Genomic DNA, 19,357 nt, shown 5'->3' on the forward strand with positions numbered 1-19,357 from the left:
TTTGCTATATTCAGAGTTGACGACAATATTGTCATTTTACACAACACTGCTACGGTTAGGTCTGGTGTTGCTCATAGACACCAGAATGCTTGTCGGAGCTGCTAGCTCAACTACAACACTAGTACTAAGAGCACTTTCTGAATACTGTAATACATAAATAAAGTAAATGCATAAATACATGAATAAAGTAATACATAAAAATACTACCAAAAACACATTAACACTAATGAAGTATGGCACTAAAGCCAAGAACTAATACTAAAATTAAGAGTAGGATATGTTAGCAAGACTGTTAAGTTAAGGTTAGCTAGGTATAGTTAAGCAGTAATTAACAGTGCTTAAACTCAAAGCTCCTATATAACTCCTATATTTTATATAAATTCAGAGTTCACATTCTTCCAGAAACCCAACATTTTCTCGCAAAACTTTTGCGAGATCTCACAAAACAAACCCAGGATCTCGCAAAACTTTTGCGAGATCTCGCAAAAGTTGAATTCCAACAATGGCGGCAGCTACTTAGTTGTAATATTACTCTTTCTGGGTCACAAAATACACTTTTAAGATATTTTGAGGCGTGAATGTAGTTGTGTAAACGTCAGATACCTGCTCGGTTTACAAGACATAACATATATTTGCAAAAGTGCTCCGACGTTTTCGGAGATCTGACACCCACTAGCTCGAAGCTAACGGGAGGTCGAGACCTACTACAGCCGGGAGGAACACCGCTTTCCCGGCACATCGTGCTTCAACCTCCCGGTCGGCTTCGAGCTGGCGGCCTCCGAAGAATGCGGCTAAAACTTTTGCGAGATCTCGCAAAACTTTTGCGCGTCCGAGTTTGTTTTGCGAGATCTCGCAAAAGTTTGTCTTAATTTTTCTTTCTCCCATGTCCCCTGCGGGGCTCCGTATTTTACACATTTTTTTATGTGTTTACACATTTTCTTACACATGTTGTGTTAAAATTCGCACAAAATGTGTTAATAGTACAACAACAATTTTTTGTGTAATTTTTTAACACATCCTTTCTAAGAGTGCAGGGTTCATGAGCAGTCTATGGATTTGTAAATTTTTTGATGGCTTGTGTGCATTGTACTGCTGTCCCTGGTTTCTCCTCGATGCTGGATTGTTGCGTGAGACTTCCCGTCAGTTCTGTGAGTGTGAGCTTGTCACATTGAGGTTGTCCAACGTCTGCCTATGTGATTTCCCAGGAGGAGTGCGGAAACAAGAGGGCATCGAGCACAGGATGCACGGACACTAGGAAGCGAGGACATGGAGCATGGACACTGGGAGGAAGACACGGCATGGGAGTCAGGGGCGCACAGGGATTTATTGTTGTGTGATTATTTACTTCACTGTAAATAAATGCACTGTCTTCATTAAGGAGTCCGGCGTTTGGGTCCTCTTTCCCCACATCCCCACGGTCTGCCATCGCATACGATAACATTTTTACCAGTATTTCTAGTACCATGTTCGTCCACTGCAACATAATCTGTCCCGACAGAAAATCATCTTACAATAAAATGTTATTCTGCTCTGTGAATATGAACGGAAAGAAATGACCAAAAATTAAAAACTTTTACCATTTCAAGTAACCTCTTTATTCTGAAGATTTTCCCTTGTAATACATTCATTGTATCCAGCTCTTCAGTGTTTAAAGTCACATTAATGTCAGATTATCTTCCTTGTGCAGCTTTATTTAACTGTATTTATTTCTTCGGTCTATTCAGTTTCTTTTCTCTGCAGCATGGAGGATGGCGGCACTGCTGTCTTTGGCTTCATGCAGCAGTTCTGACGCTCTCCTCTGAATCTGCAGCAGAAACAAAAAAAACGAGTTATTCACGAGCAGAGCAGATCAATAGCAGCATTGAAGAACCTCATGGACACACTTACTGCTGCTCTGAAGGCTTCATCTGTGATGTCTTTGAGGTTGATCGTGACGTTGTAGTATGCTCCAAAAACAGCTGTTTCTAAAGCTTTAGCTGCTACCTGAGACCAGAAATACAACATGACAGGTGGGTTTATTTACAGCTTTGCTGTTGCAGGCGATGTTTGACAGAAAAGTGGGAGTAAAGACTAAAAGATTTAATATGCATTCATGTTTTAACACACCACTAGTAAAAGACAAAGTTCCTCTCAGTTTATATCACCATAATGCTGAAGGTGCACTTCATAACCTTCAGAGAATCTGAGCAGAACAAGTAGAAATGAGTGTTTTTTCACACCTGAGCATCAGACTTGCAGCTAAAATTTCCGTAGACAACCATTTCTTTAAGAGACGGCCAAAGGATGCTGATCCTCTCAGCAAGAGCCAATGGGACAGCAACTGCTTGCTTCAGTCCTTCCTGCATCGCAGCTTCTCTCCTGATGAGAACAACAAACAAATAAACAGGAAGTGTTTCTGCAGCTGACAGAAATGAAATCAGTTTTGACATTTTCAGCTGTAAAAAGAACAAAGTGAATATTTGATTATTTAAAAAATGATCACAGGTGGAAACGTGGTTCTGAAAGTTACAAGGACATTTTAAAGATGATAATGTAACCTGACGACATTCAGTCATTAGCAGTAATTGGTGGTGTTAAAGTCTTGAGTATTCACCTTTTCATTTCCTCTGCAGTTTTCTTTGGCATTTTCAGTGCTGCCTACAACATGAGACAAATATGATCAACTCAAATCTGACATGAAGACAAAACATAATCACACTCTGGTTACAGTGACAGAAGTAAAGAGTGGAAATGGTTATGGGTGCCTGCAGATGTTTCTGAGGCTCTGCAGGTGTTGGAGCTTCTTCCTCACCATGTAGCTGTTGAAGGCGGAGGAGTCGGCATCCACCATGTCCAGCAATTCATTCATGGCCTGATAAAATGGAGGAATCAGCCTCCTCATCACACTGTCCAGATTCTCATACTGCCTCTTCCCATACGTCATCTGACCAACCATGGCACCCAGTGCGGCCCCCTACAGGAGGGATACGAAATAAAATAAGTAACTAAAAGTAGAATTGTATCATTTTGTTATGAACCTAAAAGCTCGTACCATTGCACCGACTGCTGCAGAAACTGATCCTCCTCCGGGAGCTGCTGTCCGAGCACCAACGCTCTGAACAAACTGCCGCAGAGACAAAGAAACCAGCTGTCCATCCTCCTGTGACTTCACCATGTACCTGCACAGGTGATACACACCACACCTACCTTTAACAAGATATCATCATCCTTTATCATCTGCTATATAGTACTGACAAATAATGTTATATATAGCTTTTGTTTTATTTTAAAATATTCTGGGTTTGTCACAGGATTGATGCTGGATGTTGTTGAGGTTTAAATTTATAATCTTAAATGCTTATATGCTGATTATATTGCTTTATATAAGAAAGGCCTAACTCTGAGTACACTCTGTGCCAAAGTGCTGACAGGAAACTGCATGCTTTTGCAGAAGCATGGTAATTGCAGTAGAAAATGAAACCAACTAGGCTGTTTGATTGAAACTTAAAGTGTGGTGTGACGTAGAGAGCAAGTATATAAATACCTAGGCTGCCGTTTGTGCTTCAGACCTGGGGTTGTGTGTTTTGTGTTCAGGTCTCGATATCCCGGATATGTAAAATAAAGATTATTTTTAAAGTAAAAGGACCACTTTTGAGCCGTGTCTTTCTTGGCCCTAAAGAATCCAAAAGAACCGGAATTTAATAATGTGCTCAGAAACCCTCAAATGGAACTGATGCTTCTGGATGGTTTGCAGGTTTAAATGGTTATCAAACTGGTAAATCAAATACTTTACCTTTAGGCTTAACTCTATCTGCACCACAAGTCTAGATGCAGTTCTTAACCTCACTCTGAGGCCAGTAACTGATTCATTGAGGCCAAGCAAACTACTGTTTTGGACGCTTGGCCTCAAACTAGGTGAACCACAGCCTCACAGTTCTGGGACTATGGACCATAAGGATCAGGCTCTCATTGGCATGTTTCAATTTATTATTATTATTATTTTTGCCTCAGATGAAGACAGATGAACTGCTCCATCTACAAAGAGGAATTTCTGAGCACCTGACTATAGAAACTCTAAAGCCCCCAACAGGACCCTCATGAAAACACATAACACACGTCTGACCTCTTTTCTAGTGACGGCACTGCAAGTGAGAGACGTACAGTTTTTGATATTGTCATTGCAGAACAAACTGACATTGATACAAGATATCAGATATCACTGATACAAATATGATTGATATGGAACCACTGATATCAGTAACTACTGGAGGGACTACTATAAAAAAAATAACTGATTCAACCAACAGATTCTGTCTACCATGATTCTTTTTAAGACCTGTCCCACCTTAACACTGTATACGAAATGGTTCTCACATTTGTTGAAATATGGTCCTTAAAAGACACCAAAATACAACAAATGCTGGCATCATCTCAGTGGAAAAGAAGCATCCGACTGGTGTGCTAGGGTTCAGAAGTTCACAAACATGATGTAAAATCTGGTACCACAGACAACTTACTAACCCTCAATGATTATTAGGTGGGTTTGGCAGTTTTCTCAGTCCACTCCACAAATGTTCTAGATTTATAGGATTTATAATGTCCTTCTGCTTTCTGTTTATTTATTACTCACAGACTAAAATGTAATCCTGTCATTATAAGGGCTGAATGTTCTTCGATGTTCTCATATATTTTTCGGGATATAAAGTATATAATGAATCAGCTGACTACATCACAGTTTGTAAATACTCACTCTATGATTCTCTCCTTTGGATTAAACGGACCGAGGGAGTCGAGGCCAAGTTTACTGATCACCTGACAACAAACAAACAAACAATCAGATCCTATAATTTATTAAAATATCTTAAAAAAAAAAAAAAGAGTCATCTGCTGACCAGTCGGACTTTGTGCTCCTCTTCGATGATGAAGAGTCGGTCTCTCTGGATGTAAAAGTCAGCAGAGTCCAGCAGGGCCTTCAGAGGGATCAGACCGACAATCTGAGAGCCGACCACAGGCAAGTTCAGGTCCTAAAAGACAAAAGAGAAAAAATTAAGTCAGTAACAGTCTAAGGATTTGTTAGTCTTTACTTAACCCTTTAAGATCTACCATATTCTGCCAGAGCTTATATTTATATTTTTACATGCTGTAGTTCCATTTTTGGGAACATTTCAAGTTGCTATACGTTAATACAACAGTTATAGCTCAAATTTTAATAATATGTATGCATTAAGTCTATAGTAACCACAAAAATTGCAAAAAAGTGCAATAAACCACAAAAAAATGAAAATCGTTTTTAGTTTTTTTTTTTTTTTTTTTACACATATATTTCTACTTAGAGAGATTTAACCTCTTAAGCACAAAGGGGGTTTCTGAGCTTCCTGCTCGAAAATGTAATGCCCAAATTTAATTGATTATTTCTCTGCAATTACAAACTCTGTCCTTACAATCTTGGTATCAAAATAAAGCTAACACTTGGGAAGTTTCATCAGAGGTGTAAATATTGAAGCAGATATTACTGTGTCAAAGTTACTGAGACTGGAACACAGAAAAAGTAAGTATATTTTATCCTCGCCTAATTTATTTTATTTTATTTTTTATTTTTAGCATCTAACCCTTTTAAAAATATGCCTCAGATCACATTTGGTTCCAGGATTTCAGTAACCAACATATAAACATCATCTGTGCAAAGATCTATGTTTCTAAAGTGAAACAGTGAAAAATTACAGCCCTGTCAATACATCAATATCCAGACATTGTACAAAAATGTCCAATTTTGGCACATAATTGGACACCATGCCAGTTGAATTTTTTAGGTATTAAAGAGCAGAAATTAATAAATTTTATTAACAGGCCTAAAAATGCTCTTTTTAAAAATATATTTTTGAAGAATTAACCACACATTTACATGGTAATGGCCCTTTTCTGCAGTGCGCATGAAGCATTTAATTGGTCAATGGCCCTTTAAACTCCGAGGGGCTGTAACTTTGGTTTCTTTTGGTCAATTTGCATGATTGACACCTCTTTTTTAATCGTTTTAGCCAATAGAATCAAAGTAACGATGCCACGTTCACGTCACTTAAACCAATCAGACGTGGGCCCAAATTTGCTGCATGTGGCGTCTGTCCAGTCACGTGTCTGTAGGTGGGTCTAAAATGGAGGTTGTTGACAGAAAACAGCTCTGACAGCTCTAGGTAGGCATGGTAACTACTGGTAATCATGTGGCTACCGGCTACCAGCGAAAATAATGGAGGAAATTGGGATGGTAAGCAGATCTCTGTCTTAGCGCATTTGCGCCGCTGTGTGTTTTAGTGGTCTTCTTTTGCAGCTCATTCAGTGAATTTTGGTCTGATCGTGGTGAAACTTGATGTGTGGAGTCAGTGATAGCTCTGGAAGCTAACCAGCCTATCTTTAGCCGGTTACATGAAGTCTGGAGAATTTCCAGTTCGGTTTTGTTTGTTTAGCGGTCTTCTGTGCATTTACGTAACTGCTTGTTTAATCATGGCTTGTTTTCGATGTGTTTGGTGGTTGTAGAAATGGTTTATATGACATTTTAGCTGAGATTCTGAGGTTTCTGTGGATACCACACATGTCTGGACTTATATTTCTCATCCCGTGTTATAACCGATTAAACGAGATGTCCTCCTTTTTGCCCCCGATACCGGGGGCGTGGGGCTTAAGTGGTTTTAAGAGGTGTATCCCTCAAAACTGTAAATAAAAAAAAGTTGCAAAAAAAAAGTTTCCAACAACAGGAAATTTATTTTGAGTGTCTTCATAATTTTATTTTTGAGATACATCAATTTTTATATACTACAGGAAAAATGAAAATGAGTATTATAATGCTAATTTGCAAACAAACACCATGTGCATCAAAATAAACTATTTCCAGCAGTGTAATTTGAGTTCTAAGCATCCCAGAAACGACACAAAGTACACAGCTCTAACCTCCGCATCTCTGCAGATCTCCTCATACACAGCATGGAGGGGTGTCACCTCGTAGTCCAGAATGTTGGTGGAAACCTGAGCAAGGTTAGCCTCATCCAGGTACCAACCAATCCCCTGCACCTTCTTCAGCTGCCCAGGCTTATGAACACAGAGAAGAAGAAAAAAAGATTTTAATACTTAGTTACATATCAAGTCCTATTTAATTAAGTAAACCTTTCGAACAAACATAAGAAATTCAAAAATAATGGGAAATTTCAACAAATTCTCCAAAAAGTGGAAAATATTAGGGAAAAATTGATTTAAAAAAGAAAAATCTGAAAAATTCATCAACAAAACAGAAAGAAAGAAATCCTAAAAAGACATTTTAATCATGTCATGACAGCGAGCAACACCCACAGCATGAAAAGCTAAATAAATAACCCACCTGGTCCTTCCCTCGACCCTGCTCCCGGATGTCCAGTGCTATGCGATGAGCCTGTTCTTTAGTGCTGATCAGGTTCACATTATAGGCAATGAGGAACTTACGAGCACCAGTTACCGTCGCGCCCCAAGATGGTACAAAGTCGGCGGGACCAAAGTCAGGGGCCCATTCATCACGTTTCAACTGGAGGGAGAAAAACATTGTAATTGGAAATAGAGACAATTTTCTTGTGGTTAACCATATTTCAAGTTTAAAAAAAATCAATCACTGACCCTGCTGTTACAAAGAAACCTTTTTTTTTTTTTTTTTTTTTTTTTAGAAATCATTCGGTGGCGCTGTCACTTGGTGTTCGCTCGCTCTGTGGTATAGTATCACTTCCTGTTCCTGCTCAAACACAGTGGTGTTCTGAGTAGCTTATTTGCTTAGCAGTTTAATTAACAACTTTTAAATACATTCTTTTTTCATAGTATAATCTTCACGTGCTTCATCCGAAGCACACTTTCTGTGTACTCACTACCTAATTTATAGCCAAAGTAGCTTAGCTCGTAGCCGACTCGTTAGCACCATGGCTACTTCACCTGTCCCTCCTGCACTTTCTTGCTCATTGTGTCAGATGTTTAGTTACTCCTCGGCCTCCTTTAGCAGTAATGATATCTGTAATAAATGTAGCATATTTGCAGCTCTGGAGGCCAGGATTACTGAACTGGAGACTCGGCTTCGCACCTCACCCTTAGCTAGCCAGGCCCCTGTAGCTGGTGCAGCCGAAGATAGCGTAGGCCCCGCTAGCTGTTCCCCGGCAGTTCCCAAGCAGCTGCGGAAAGAGGGCGGCTGGGTAACGGTGAGGAGGAAGCATAGTCCTAAACAGAAGCCCCAGGTACACCACCAACCCGTTCATTTGTCTAACCGTTTTTCCCCACTCGGTGACACACCCGCTGGGGGTCAAACTCTGGTAATTGGTGATTCTGTTCTCAGACATGTGAAGCTAGAGACACCGGCAACCATAGTCAATTGTCTTCCAGGGGCCAGAGCAGGCGACATTGAAGGAAATTTAAAACTGCTGGCTAAGGGTAAACGTAAATTCAGTAAAATCATAATTCACGTCGGCAGTAATGACACCCGGTTACGCCAATCGGAGGTCACTAAAATCAATATTGAATCGGTGTGCAACTTTGCCAAAACAATGTCGGACTCTGTAGTTTTCTCTGGTCCCCTCCCCAATCAGACCAGGAGTGACATGTTTAGCCGCATGTTCTCCTTAAATTGCTGGCTGTCTGAGTGGTGTCCCAGAAATGATGTGGGCTTCAGAGATAATTGGCAAACCTTCTGGAGGAAACCTGGTCTTGTTAGGAGGGATGGCATCCATCCCACTTTGGATGGAGCAGCTCTCATTTCTAGAAATATGGACAAATTTATTAAACCCCTCAAAATATGACTATCCAGAGTTGGGACCAGGAAGCAGAGTTGCAGTCTTACACGCCTCTCTGCAGCTTCTCTCCTCCTGCTACCCCCCCAAAAACCCATCTCCATAGAGACTGTGTCAGCTTCCAAAAAGACAAAAAACAAACTAAAAACCAGCAACAAACAACTTAAACATTTACAAAGAAAGAACAATACAGTATCCACATCTGAACCAAAGAGTAAAACAGTGAAATGTGGATTATTAAATATTAGGTCTCTCTCCTCCAAGTCTCTGTTAGTACATGACTTAATAATTGATCAACAAATTGATTTACTCTGCCTTACAGAAACCTGGTTGCAGCAGGATGATTATGTTAGTTTAAATGAATCAACACCCCCGAGTCATTCTAACTACCAGAAATCTCGAAGCACAGGTCGAGGGGGCGGTGTGGCAGCAATTTTTCACACCAGTCTATTAATTAATGAAAGACCAAGACAGACTTTTAATTCATTTGAAAGCCTGATGCTTAACATTGTCCACCCCAGCTGTGAAACTCAGAAACCAGTCTTACTTGTTATCATCTATCATCCACCTGGGCCTTACACAGAGTTTCTGTCTGATTTCTCAGACTTTATATCTAATTTAGTTCTGAGCTCAGATAAAATAATTATTGTGGGTGATTTTAACATCCATGTTGATGCTAAAAATGACAGCCTCAACATGGCATTTAATCTGTTGTTAGACTCAATTGGTTTCTCTCAAAATATAAAAGAACCCACCCACCACTTTAATCACACTCTAGATCTTGTTTTAACATATGGCATAGAAACTGAACGTTTAACAGTGTTTCCTGAAAACCCTCTCCTGTCTGATCATTTCTTGATAACATTTACATTTACAATAATTGATTACGCAGCAGTGGAGAGTGGACTTTATCAAAGTAGATGTCTTTCTGAAAGCGCTGTAACTAAGTTTAAGAATATAATCCAGCCACTGTTATCATCGTCAATGCCCTGTACCAACACAGAGCAGAGCAGCTATCTGAACGCTACCCCAACAGAGGTCGATTATCTTGTTAATAATTTCACCTCCTCACTACGTACGACTCTGGATACTGTAGCTCCAGTGAAAACTAAGGTCTCTAATCAGAAGTACCTGACCCCGTGGTATAATTCTCAAACACGTACCCTAAAGCAGATGACTCGTAATCTGGAGAGGAAATGGCGTGTCACAAATTTAGAGGATCATCATTTAGCCTGGAGAAATAGTTTGTTGCTTTATAAGAAAGCCCTCCGCAAAGCCAGAACAGCTTACTACTCATCACTGATTGAAGAAAATAAGAACAACCCCAGGTTTCTCTTCAGCACTGTAGCCAGGCTGACAAAAAGTCAGAGCTCTTTTGAGCCAACCATCCCTTTAACGTTAACTAGTGATGACTTCATGAACTTCTTCACAAATAAAATTTTTATCATTAGAGAAAAAATTACCAATAATCATCCCACAGATGTAATATTATCTACAGCTACTCTTAGTACCATTGATGTTAAGTTAGACTCTTTTTCTCCAATCGATCTTTCTGAGTTAACTTCAATAATTACTTCCTCCAAACCATCAACGTGTCTTTTAGACCCCATTCCTACAAAACTGCTCAAAGAAGTCCTGCCATTGATTAATTCTTCGATCTTATATATCATCAACCTATCTCTAATAATCGGCTATGTACCACAGGCCTTCAAGGTGGCTGCAGTTAAACCTTTACTCAAAAAGCCATCTCTAGACCCAGCAGTCTTAGCTAATTATAGGCCAATCTCCAACCTTCCTTTCATATCAAAAATCCTTGAAAGAGTAGTTGTCAAACAGCTAACAGATCATCTGCAGAGGAATGGTTTATTTGAAGAGTTTCAGTCAGGTTTCAGAGTTCATCACAGCACAGAAACAGCTTTAGTGAAGGTTACAAATGATCTTCTTATGGCCTCTGACAGTGGTCTCATCTCTGTGCTTGTCCTTCTTGACCTTAGTGCAGCATTCGATACTGTTGACCATAATATCCTATTAGAGCGATTAGAACATGCTGTAGGTATTACAGGTACTGCACTGCAGTGGTTTGTATCATATCTATCTAATAGACTCCAATTTGTGCATGTAAATGGAGAGTCCTCTTCACACACTGAGGTTAATTATGGAGTTCCACAGGGTTCAGTGCTAGGACCAATCCTGTTTACATTATACATGCTTCCCTTAGGCAGCATCATTAGAAGACATAGCATACATTTTCACTGCTATGCAGATGACACCCAGCTCTATCTGTCCATGAAGCCAGATAACACACACCAATTAGTTAAACTGCAGGAATGTCTTAAAGACATAAAGACTTGGATGGCCACTAACTTTCTGCTTCTTAACTCAGATAAAACTGAGGTCATTGTACTCGGCGCTGAAAAGCTTAGAAATATGGTATCTAACCAGATTCTTACTCTGGATGGCATTACCTTGGCCTCCAGTAACACTGTGAGGAACCTTGGAGTCATTTTTGACCAGGATATGTCCTTCAACGCACATATTAAACAAATATGTAAGACTGCGTTCTTCCATCTGCGCAACATCTCTAAAATTAGAAATATCCTGTCTCAGAGTGACGCTGAAAAACTAGTTCATGCATTTATTACTTCCAGGCTGGACTACTGCAATTCATTATTATCAGGATGTCCAAAAAACTCACTGAAAAGCCTTCAGCTAATCCAAAATGCTGCAGCAAGAGTACTGACAGGGACTAGAAAAAGAGAGCATATTTCTCCTGTTTTGGCTTCCCTTCATTGGCTTCCTGTTAAATCCAGAATTGAATTCAAAATCCTGCTCCTCACATACAAGGTCGTAAATAATCAGGCCCCATCTTATCTTAATGACCTTGTAGTACCATATCACCCTATTAGAGCACTTCACTCTCGCTCTGCAGGCCTACTTGTTGTTCCTAGAGTATCTAAAAGTAGAATGGGAGGGAGAGCCTTCAGTTTTCAGGCCCCTCTTCTGTGGAACCAGCTTCCAGTTTGGATTCGGGAGACAGACACTATCTCTACTTTTAAGATTAGGCTTAAAACTTTCCTTTTTGCTAAAGCATATAGTTAGGGCTGGACCAGGTGACCCTGAATCCTCCCTTAGTTATGCTGCAATAGATGTAGGCTGCCGGGGGATTCCCATGATGCATTGAGTTTTTCCTTTCCAGTCACCTTTCTCGCTCACTATGTATTAACAGACCTCTCTGTATTGAATCATATCTGTTATTAACCTCTGTCTCTCTTCCACAGCATGTCTTTTATCCTGTCTTCATTCTCTCAACCCAACCGGTCGCAGCAGATGGCCACCCCTCCCTGAACCTGGTTCTGCCGGAGGTTTCTTCCTGTTAAAAGGGAGTTTTTCCTTCCCACTGTCGCCAAAGTGCTTGCTCATAGGGGGTCATATGATTGTTGGGTTTTTCTCTGTATCTATGAAGCGCCTGGAGGCGACTTTTGTTGTGATTTGGCGCTATATAAATAAAATTGAATTGAATTGAATTCTCAGAAGTTAGAACCACACAACACTAAATGAGCGAAGAAGAAAGGAGATAATGATTTGATGAGTCCTCACCTTTTCAGGCAAAGCTTCGTACTCTCCTGTTCGCACAGATGGAAGGCTTCTCCTGGTCTCTGTTCGAGCTGCTTCTCCATAGAGATACACTGTGGAAAAAGAACCTTATTTACTCCTTAATTTGAATTTAAACCAAAAACAGTGTATAGTAAGCTGAGACTTGAATCTTGGGTTTATTGCTGAGAGGGTGAAGCCTCCCTTTTGGTTCTAATGTAAAAACACTTTGTGGTTTTTAAAAATCAGAGCAGTCAGGAAACACCCCCCCCCCCCCCCCAAATCATTTTAACTCATTAACCTTCCAGTTCTGTGCACCCCCACTCCCCTTACTTTACTCATTCAAAATTGACCAGTCTGTTTTAACAGCTCTTAAAAGAATGACCAGGAATACAGTGGATTCAGGATTATGTTATTATTGGGCTCTAACATAAAGTGTCATCTCAGAAGTCAAGATAAGATAAGACTTTTGACTCAGTTAAGAAACAATAAATAAATCAACTTCTGACTCTTTGGCTTCATTTGAATGCGACAGGTGATTTTTTTTTTCATGTACTTGGTCTCTCACCACTGATACAACACTAGCATCTGTGCAATCGGTCTCCGTACAGCTCTTATAGTCCTGAATAACAAACCAAAACCTTCCACTTCAGTCTGATTTCCTCAGCTACAAAAGACTTATTAAATTCCAGACTTGTTTACTTACAATATGAAATTCTGAATTAAGTAGCACCTCTGTCATTTACCTAACTCACACAAAAATTCTGGGCACTGATCAGCAAAACAAAGAGACATTGTTGTCATCATTAGAAAACCACTGTGTGGAGAAAAAGGCTTAACAACAAAAACCTCACAACTGTGAAACATTGCAGGTTGTCATAGGTCTGTCTGTGTTACTTGCTTTTTGTGCTTTATGTCTCTGTCTGTCTTATCCAGGTATCGCTGTTTTGTTTTTTTTAGTTTTCCTAATAAACAATAAAAATTGACTATTTTTTTTAAATTTTACATTGGCATTTAGTTTTATAATTTTATTCTGTTTCTCATTCTTGTTTTCTTGCATGTTTGACTGCAGTAAAGCTGAAGCTGTTTTTTTTAATGAGCCTCACCGGGCACATGCAGCATCTCTGCCAGTTTCTGTCCTAACATGTTGGCACACTGCACACAGTCGTCCATGCTGACGTTCTGGACGGGGATGAAGGGACAAACGTCCATGGCCCCGGTCCGAGGATGTTCACCTGGACAGGAAACATGTTAATGCCTTGATGTTAGGAAGCAGCTCCCTGAGATGAGCTGCTGGGCTCAGACTCACCTGAATGTTTCCTCATGTCAATAAGGCTGAAGGCCTGGCGGGCGGCGTTCAGCGCCCCCTCCACCACTGCCTCAGGAGAGCCCACAAAGGTGTAGACCGTGCGGTTAGTGGAGGCTCCAGGGTCGACGTCCAGCAGGCTGCAGCCGGGTGTGCTGGAGATCGCTGCTGAGATGGCATCGATCACCTAAACAGTTCATAGAGAAGTTGTAATAATGTGGCTCACCTGCTTTAGTTAGTCAAGCTCAAGGGAAATATTGTGTTGATAAAGAGCAAGAACACTTTGTTTGTGAGTAAGGATACTGGGGTGGCCAGAGTTTAGACTGTAATAATGGCTCTAATGAGCATCACAACGAAGTGAATGACCAGAATTTTATGCAGAATTGATTCTAAAACTTTAGAAATTTACACTCAGCTGTCATTGAAATAGAATGGAAACAATTTGAAATGATTTAAAACCCGCATTAAACTGGAAATAGAACAAAGATAACATAAAAAAATTGAGAATTTGTGTTGGCAACAAGTATCAAAAACTTAAATTAGGAACATGTTTCTCAATGTATGGCATCGGCTCTATTTATTTATTTACATTGTTATGAGGACACCAGTTGCTGCAGTTTGAAAACCACATACTCTCTGAAACCTCTCTCTTTCTTAATGTTGGGTTTCAGCTTCACCTGTTTTGTATTTTCGGTATCATAAAGCATCAGATGCTTTCAGTGGGTGTCCAATTTGGACTGTACTCTGGTTTGATTGGCAGCTGATTTTTTACAAACCAGTGCTGCTGGAATATGAGAACAGTGTAGTTTGTCAAAACACAAGCATGTTCTGTGGTTAAACAGAAAATCAGCTGATTATTTAATGTTCCCACTTCCGTGGAACTGTTTTCCTCTTGTGGGAAAAGAGGGCAAAGGTCAGTACACAGCTTTACTCTGAGTGAATCTTTAATGTCTGTTTAACAAATGTTTTAACAGATAATCTGAACTCAAGAGCACCTCACTCACACGTTAAACACATCAGTCTCCTGCAGATTTCATGTTGAGACATTTAAACTGTTTTCAGAGCAGTTTAAAGATATTTTGTTTGTTTAAAGATAAAAAAGATTAGCTGTTTAATGTTTAATGTCATATCTCATTACTCTAAACCATATCTTGATCACTTTTTACTGAACTGCAGTTTTTGAAAGTTATATTCTAGCATTTTATGCACTTCCTGTTCAGTACAAATCCAGAAATCTGTCAATGTTTTTATTTTAAATTCAAAGGCAAATGAAGAATGAAGTCTAGGATCTTGCTATGCTCTTCTTTTCTCTTTTCCTTTCTCCTCAGATGGCTGTTCCTCTGAGGGACGCTACTTCCTGTAAGATGAAGTTCTTCCTCCCCACGGTCACCAAGTGCTGTTCACAGGGAATGATCCAATTCTCTCTCTCTCATGATCTCAAACTGCCAAAACAGCCTAAAGTTTTTTTCTGATTTTTTAAAATCATCTCAATGTCAAAGATATATAAATTATTAAATCAAACACACAGATCAAAGCAGCAAATACAAACACTTGCAGTTGTAACTTTAAAGCTAAAGTCAAACAGCATTTCAATTCACAATGAGCACACATACTTGAATCACATTTTGCTGATAATACTCACACACCTTTACTTATTTACTTTAAACTGTTTAAATGTTTATTAGGCAGAAAAGTCCTCCTCTCACCTCTTTGTTTCGACCCTCAGAGAAGTTGGGGACACACTCTACCAGCCGAGCCATGGTGCCTGCTAACTGAATGAAAACCCAAAGAGTTCAGTTTCACCCAAGTCCAACCTCACATACCCCCCTCCAAAAACCTCTGAACCCCTCAGACAGACACTGAGCAGCGGGTCAATCATTAACTGTGTGCAGCAGATCGGTATGTAGGTCACCTGACAATGATTACCACCTCTGCACACAGACACTCTTTCAAATGCCAGCAGAATTTTTCTACATAAGAGAACTCTGTCTCAGTTTCTGATCACAGGCTGCGCTCTTGACATAGTCCAGTCCAGAAGGGAAAAAGCATGCTTCCTTCTATTCCGAAATCCTTGACCAACCAGTCAGCATACCCCAAGACGCATTACTGATGCTGAATTTGTGAAAACTAAAATAAAACATAGACTTTTCATTCTAATAATTTTATCTTTTAGCTCTATGGTCACTGAGATCTGTCTCGCTAGCATCCTGTAGCTGAATTTTAGACAATTTCAGTACAGTGTGAGACATATAAGGACAGCCATAAACATCTGGGCTCTGTTCTGTGAAACAAATTCAACATACTCAGAATAACTTCCAGTTACCTGGATTTATGGTTTTACCCTACCCTAACATCATCAGTCAGACAAAGAGGCCATAAGAAAGTAGGTATCAACATTAGGTTAAACCAGGTCAGTCTAGGTACAAGTTCTGTAAAATGACAAGGGTGGCTTTGGCAGCATGTGACCAATTTGTTACATGGAATGAACAGCAGAGAGACTGATTTTGCAAAGAGAGAAAAAAACAATAAGAAAGAAAGAGAGACATCTAACAACTACGCTGACTACAAATAAAAAGAGCTCTAAAGGACTCTATTATTAGTGCACAGGAGAAACTGATAAATTCTAATTAACAGTGTTAGTTGTTTCAGCTGCAGCCCTGATAGTGTTTAAAAGTCTGAGAGTAAAGATGAGAAAGAATTCAAAACTGAAAACTGAGAATTACCCTGAAGTTAACTGCACAAGCCCAGATTCCTGCTTTGTAGTAAAGGCCTCTAACAAAGTCCTGCCGACTCTTCCTGCTGCACCAGAACCTCAATATTTAATTTTAGGTTTGCAGAAGAAAACCCAAAATTGTTTGTCCTGAAGATGGTGTTGATGTTGGTGCATCAACACCATCTTCAGAAAAAAAAAAAAAAAAATTCATTTTGATTATCAGTTATTTTCAGATAATTAGTGACAAAAATGTTCAGTTTGTTAACTAAATGAAATATTTTTTCTTTGAGAATAAATGCAAGGGGAACTTCAGTCTGATCACAGCCTCTATTAGGATGTTTATTTGTGATATTGATTGATCAGTATCAGTATTTGTTTCTGTAGGTCAGAGTCTGACAGATAAACTCATCTCAGTTTTGAGCACAACTTTGTACAAAAGCAGAAAATGAGAAGCAAAACACTTTGTTTTTGATGATTCAGAAAACATTTTAATCTCAGAATTCATGAACTTTATCAAGACTTTAAAAATATATCTGACTTTAATTTTATGGGGGAAATGCCAGGTTTTGCAAATGTGGACTTGTTTTGTCAGATTTGCCAGATTTGCCTGACTGAGCTGAATCATTAAATGAAAACAGACATTTTTTAATTTATTTTGTATAATCTGAAAGATGTTAAACTCAGTTCTGCTATCAATTGTAAAAAGATAAACACTTTTTTTAAACATGTTTTTGTCTGTGTGAAAAAAAGTTTATTGCAGACTTAACTTATTGTTTTAAAGTGGTCATGCCACAATCTGAAACTTACAAAGCCCCGAGCATCCAGCATCAGCATGGAGGAGAGGAAGGCACTCACATCACTTAGTAATGACAACAACATCATCATCCTTCCGACAGACAAGGGTAGGTGCATGGATTTGCTAAACCAGAGTATCATGAGAAAATTTTTTCACTGCTCAGTGACAAAATTGTGCACCTTTAAGACTGATTGTTTGTATGATCAACTCGGTCACCTATAACATCTCTGGCTTCGATCCTCAGCCTGTTGGTGGGCAGCTCTGAACACCACATCCAGAACACCACATCCTTGGATTTTGTTGAGAAGGTGAGAGATGTCATGATGGAGGCAGATGAAACCATGGTCTCGTACGATGTTACATCTCTCAATTGCCTCCCAGTCACGGACGAGTTGGAGGAAGTCTGTAAGAGATTACAGGATGACCCCAACCTCAGCAACAGGACCGCTCTCAGCTCCAACCAAGTGTGTTTGCTTTTGGAACTGTGTCTTAATTCCACCTACTACACATACAAGGGTCAGTTCTACAGGCAGAAACATGGCTGGTTCACCAGTTTCACCCATCGTGGCCAATTTGTAGATGGAAGAAGTGGAAAAGAGGGCTTTGTTATCCTAACATGGAACACCACAAAGTCATTGGTTCAGGTATGTGGATGACACCTGGGTGAAAATCAAATCTCAGGACGTACCACAATTCACGGATCACATTAACTTGGTGGACCAACTCATCAAATTCACTAGGAAGGATATCAAAAGTGGCAGGTTAGCCTTCTTAGACTGAGATTTCCATCAGTAATGGGGGACATTTAAAAGCTGATGTATATCAGAAACCTATGCATACGGATCAGTATTTGAGGTTTGACTCTCATCATCTTCTGAGCATAAACTGGGTGTTATCAGGACACTACAACACAGAGCAAACACCATCCCCACAGACACAGCAGACAAAGAAGCAAAAGGACATCACATCAAGAAGGCCCTGAGTAAATGTGGTTATCCCAGCTGGACATTTGTCAAAGCTGGGAAGGCACCTAAAGAAAGCTCCAGCCGATCGAGGAGAGAAGGACAACTGCCACCTAGGCAAAAACCCGTAGTGATCACATACGTGTCTGGAGTATTGGAAGAGTTGAGACACATTTTTTATAAACACTGCATCTCTGTGGCTTTTAAATCCCAAAACACGCTGCACCAAAAATTAGTCCACCCCAAGGATTGGGTCCCCCGACACAAACAGAGTAACATAGTGTACCCTGTTAAGTGCCAGGAGGATTGCCAGGATTTATACATCGGGGAAACCAAACAACCTCTGGCGAAGCGGATGGCACAACACAGAAGAGTTACCTCATCAGACCAAGACTCCGCGGTCTATTTACACGTACAGGCCAGTGGACACTCTTTCAATGATGAGGATGTACACATCCTGGACAGGGAGGAATGCTGGTTTGAGTGCGGAGTCAAGGAGGCCATTTACGTGAAAAGGGGAGGAATCGAGGAGGGGGCCTATGGGTACATCTTTCACTATCTTACAATGCTGTGATTGCAGCCATTCCCCAGCTCTCTGTAAATGGTACTCATGGCCATTGATCAGTGGTCTTTGATCAATGATCTTTGATCAATTATCTTTGATCATTAGTTGTTGATCAATGGTCATGAGAATTTGCATAATTATGATGAAGAAACTAACCTCCCAGCCTATTGTTCCTTCAGTGGTGCTAGTTTCTCATTATACAAATGTACTGTTTATAAGATTGGGGAAACCTGCAGTCAGCTGAGACTGATGAAGTCACTTAGATGAGTGACGAAACGTTTCTCCCACTGAAAACGCTACGTCCAGATGAACAGAATCAACTTTTTGGGACTTGGAGTTGATGTTCCTCACTATTGCCTAATAATGATTTAAATTTCAGGTGTAGAGAGGTTGATCCAAACATGGAAGCTTTTTTGTTCCATTTAACTCATAAGGAGAAGTGGGCAGCCACCAGAATGGTCAGCATCAGTGGTCATTACTTTATTGAATGTTTTCTCTTTACATTTGAATTCTGGGTTAAATTGTCCTAAAATGAAACTTCCCCTACTGAATAATTTACAGCCAGTCCCTGTAAACTGGCTCTAAATTATTAGAGTGGGTGTCAAATGAAAGGTTTGAGGCTCACAGTCAGCTCATAAATGTTAGATTTTAACTGTATATTC

At 39.9% G+C, this 19,357-nt stretch overlaps 1 protein-coding gene across 1 annotated transcript; it reads right to left on the reverse strand.

The window, feature by feature from the left end:
* Positions 1 to 1,571: 1,571 nt before the first annotated feature.
* ftcd (formimidoyltransferase cyclodeaminase) lies at positions 1,572 to 15,501 on the reverse strand. Its single transcript, XM_087836343.1, has 14 exons — positions 15,366 to 15,501; positions 13,663 to 13,846; positions 13,460 to 13,588; positions 12,360 to 12,448; positions 7,343 to 7,522; positions 6,919 to 7,056; positions 4,872 to 5,003; positions 4,730 to 4,791; positions 3,032 to 3,158; positions 2,792 to 2,953; positions 2,594 to 2,637; positions 2,220 to 2,358; positions 1,888 to 1,983; positions 1,572 to 1,804 (listed from the first exon to the last, which is right to left on the reverse strand). The coding sequence occupies exons 1-14, from the start codon at positions 15,417 to 15,419 to the stop codon at positions 1,721 to 1,723; spliced, it is 1,620 nt and encodes a 539-aa protein (XP_087692469.1). The 5' UTR covers positions 15,420 to 15,501; the 3' UTR covers positions 1,572 to 1,720.
* Between the last annotated feature and the right edge of the window lie 3,856 nt (positions 15,502 to 19,357).

The sequence above is a fragment of the Neolamprologus brichardi genome, chromosome 23 (genome assembly GCF_056152115.1).
Source record: "Neolamprologus brichardi isolate AB-2024 chromosome 23, ASM5615211v1, whole genome shotgun sequence".
Classification (NCBI taxonomy): Eukaryota; Metazoa; Chordata; class Actinopteri; order Cichliformes; family Cichlidae; genus Neolamprologus; species Neolamprologus brichardi.

What these genes read in the sequence shown, in the direction of transcription:
- ftcd (XM_087836343.1), bottom strand. Translation starts at nt 15,419, where the DNA reads ATGGCTCGGCTGGTAGAGTGTGTCCCCAACTTCTCTGAGGGTCGAAAC. An exon ending in AGAGATGCTGCATGTGCCCG is followed by an intron (nt 12,449 to 13,459) that starts GTGAGGCTCATT and finishes CTTTTTCCACAG; the next exon opens with TGTATCTCTATGGAGAAGCA. An exon ending in AGGAGCACAAAGTCCGACTG is followed by an intron (nt 4,792 to 4,871) that starts GTCAGCAGATGA and finishes GTTTGTTGTCAG; the next exon opens with GTGATCAGTAAACTTGGCCT.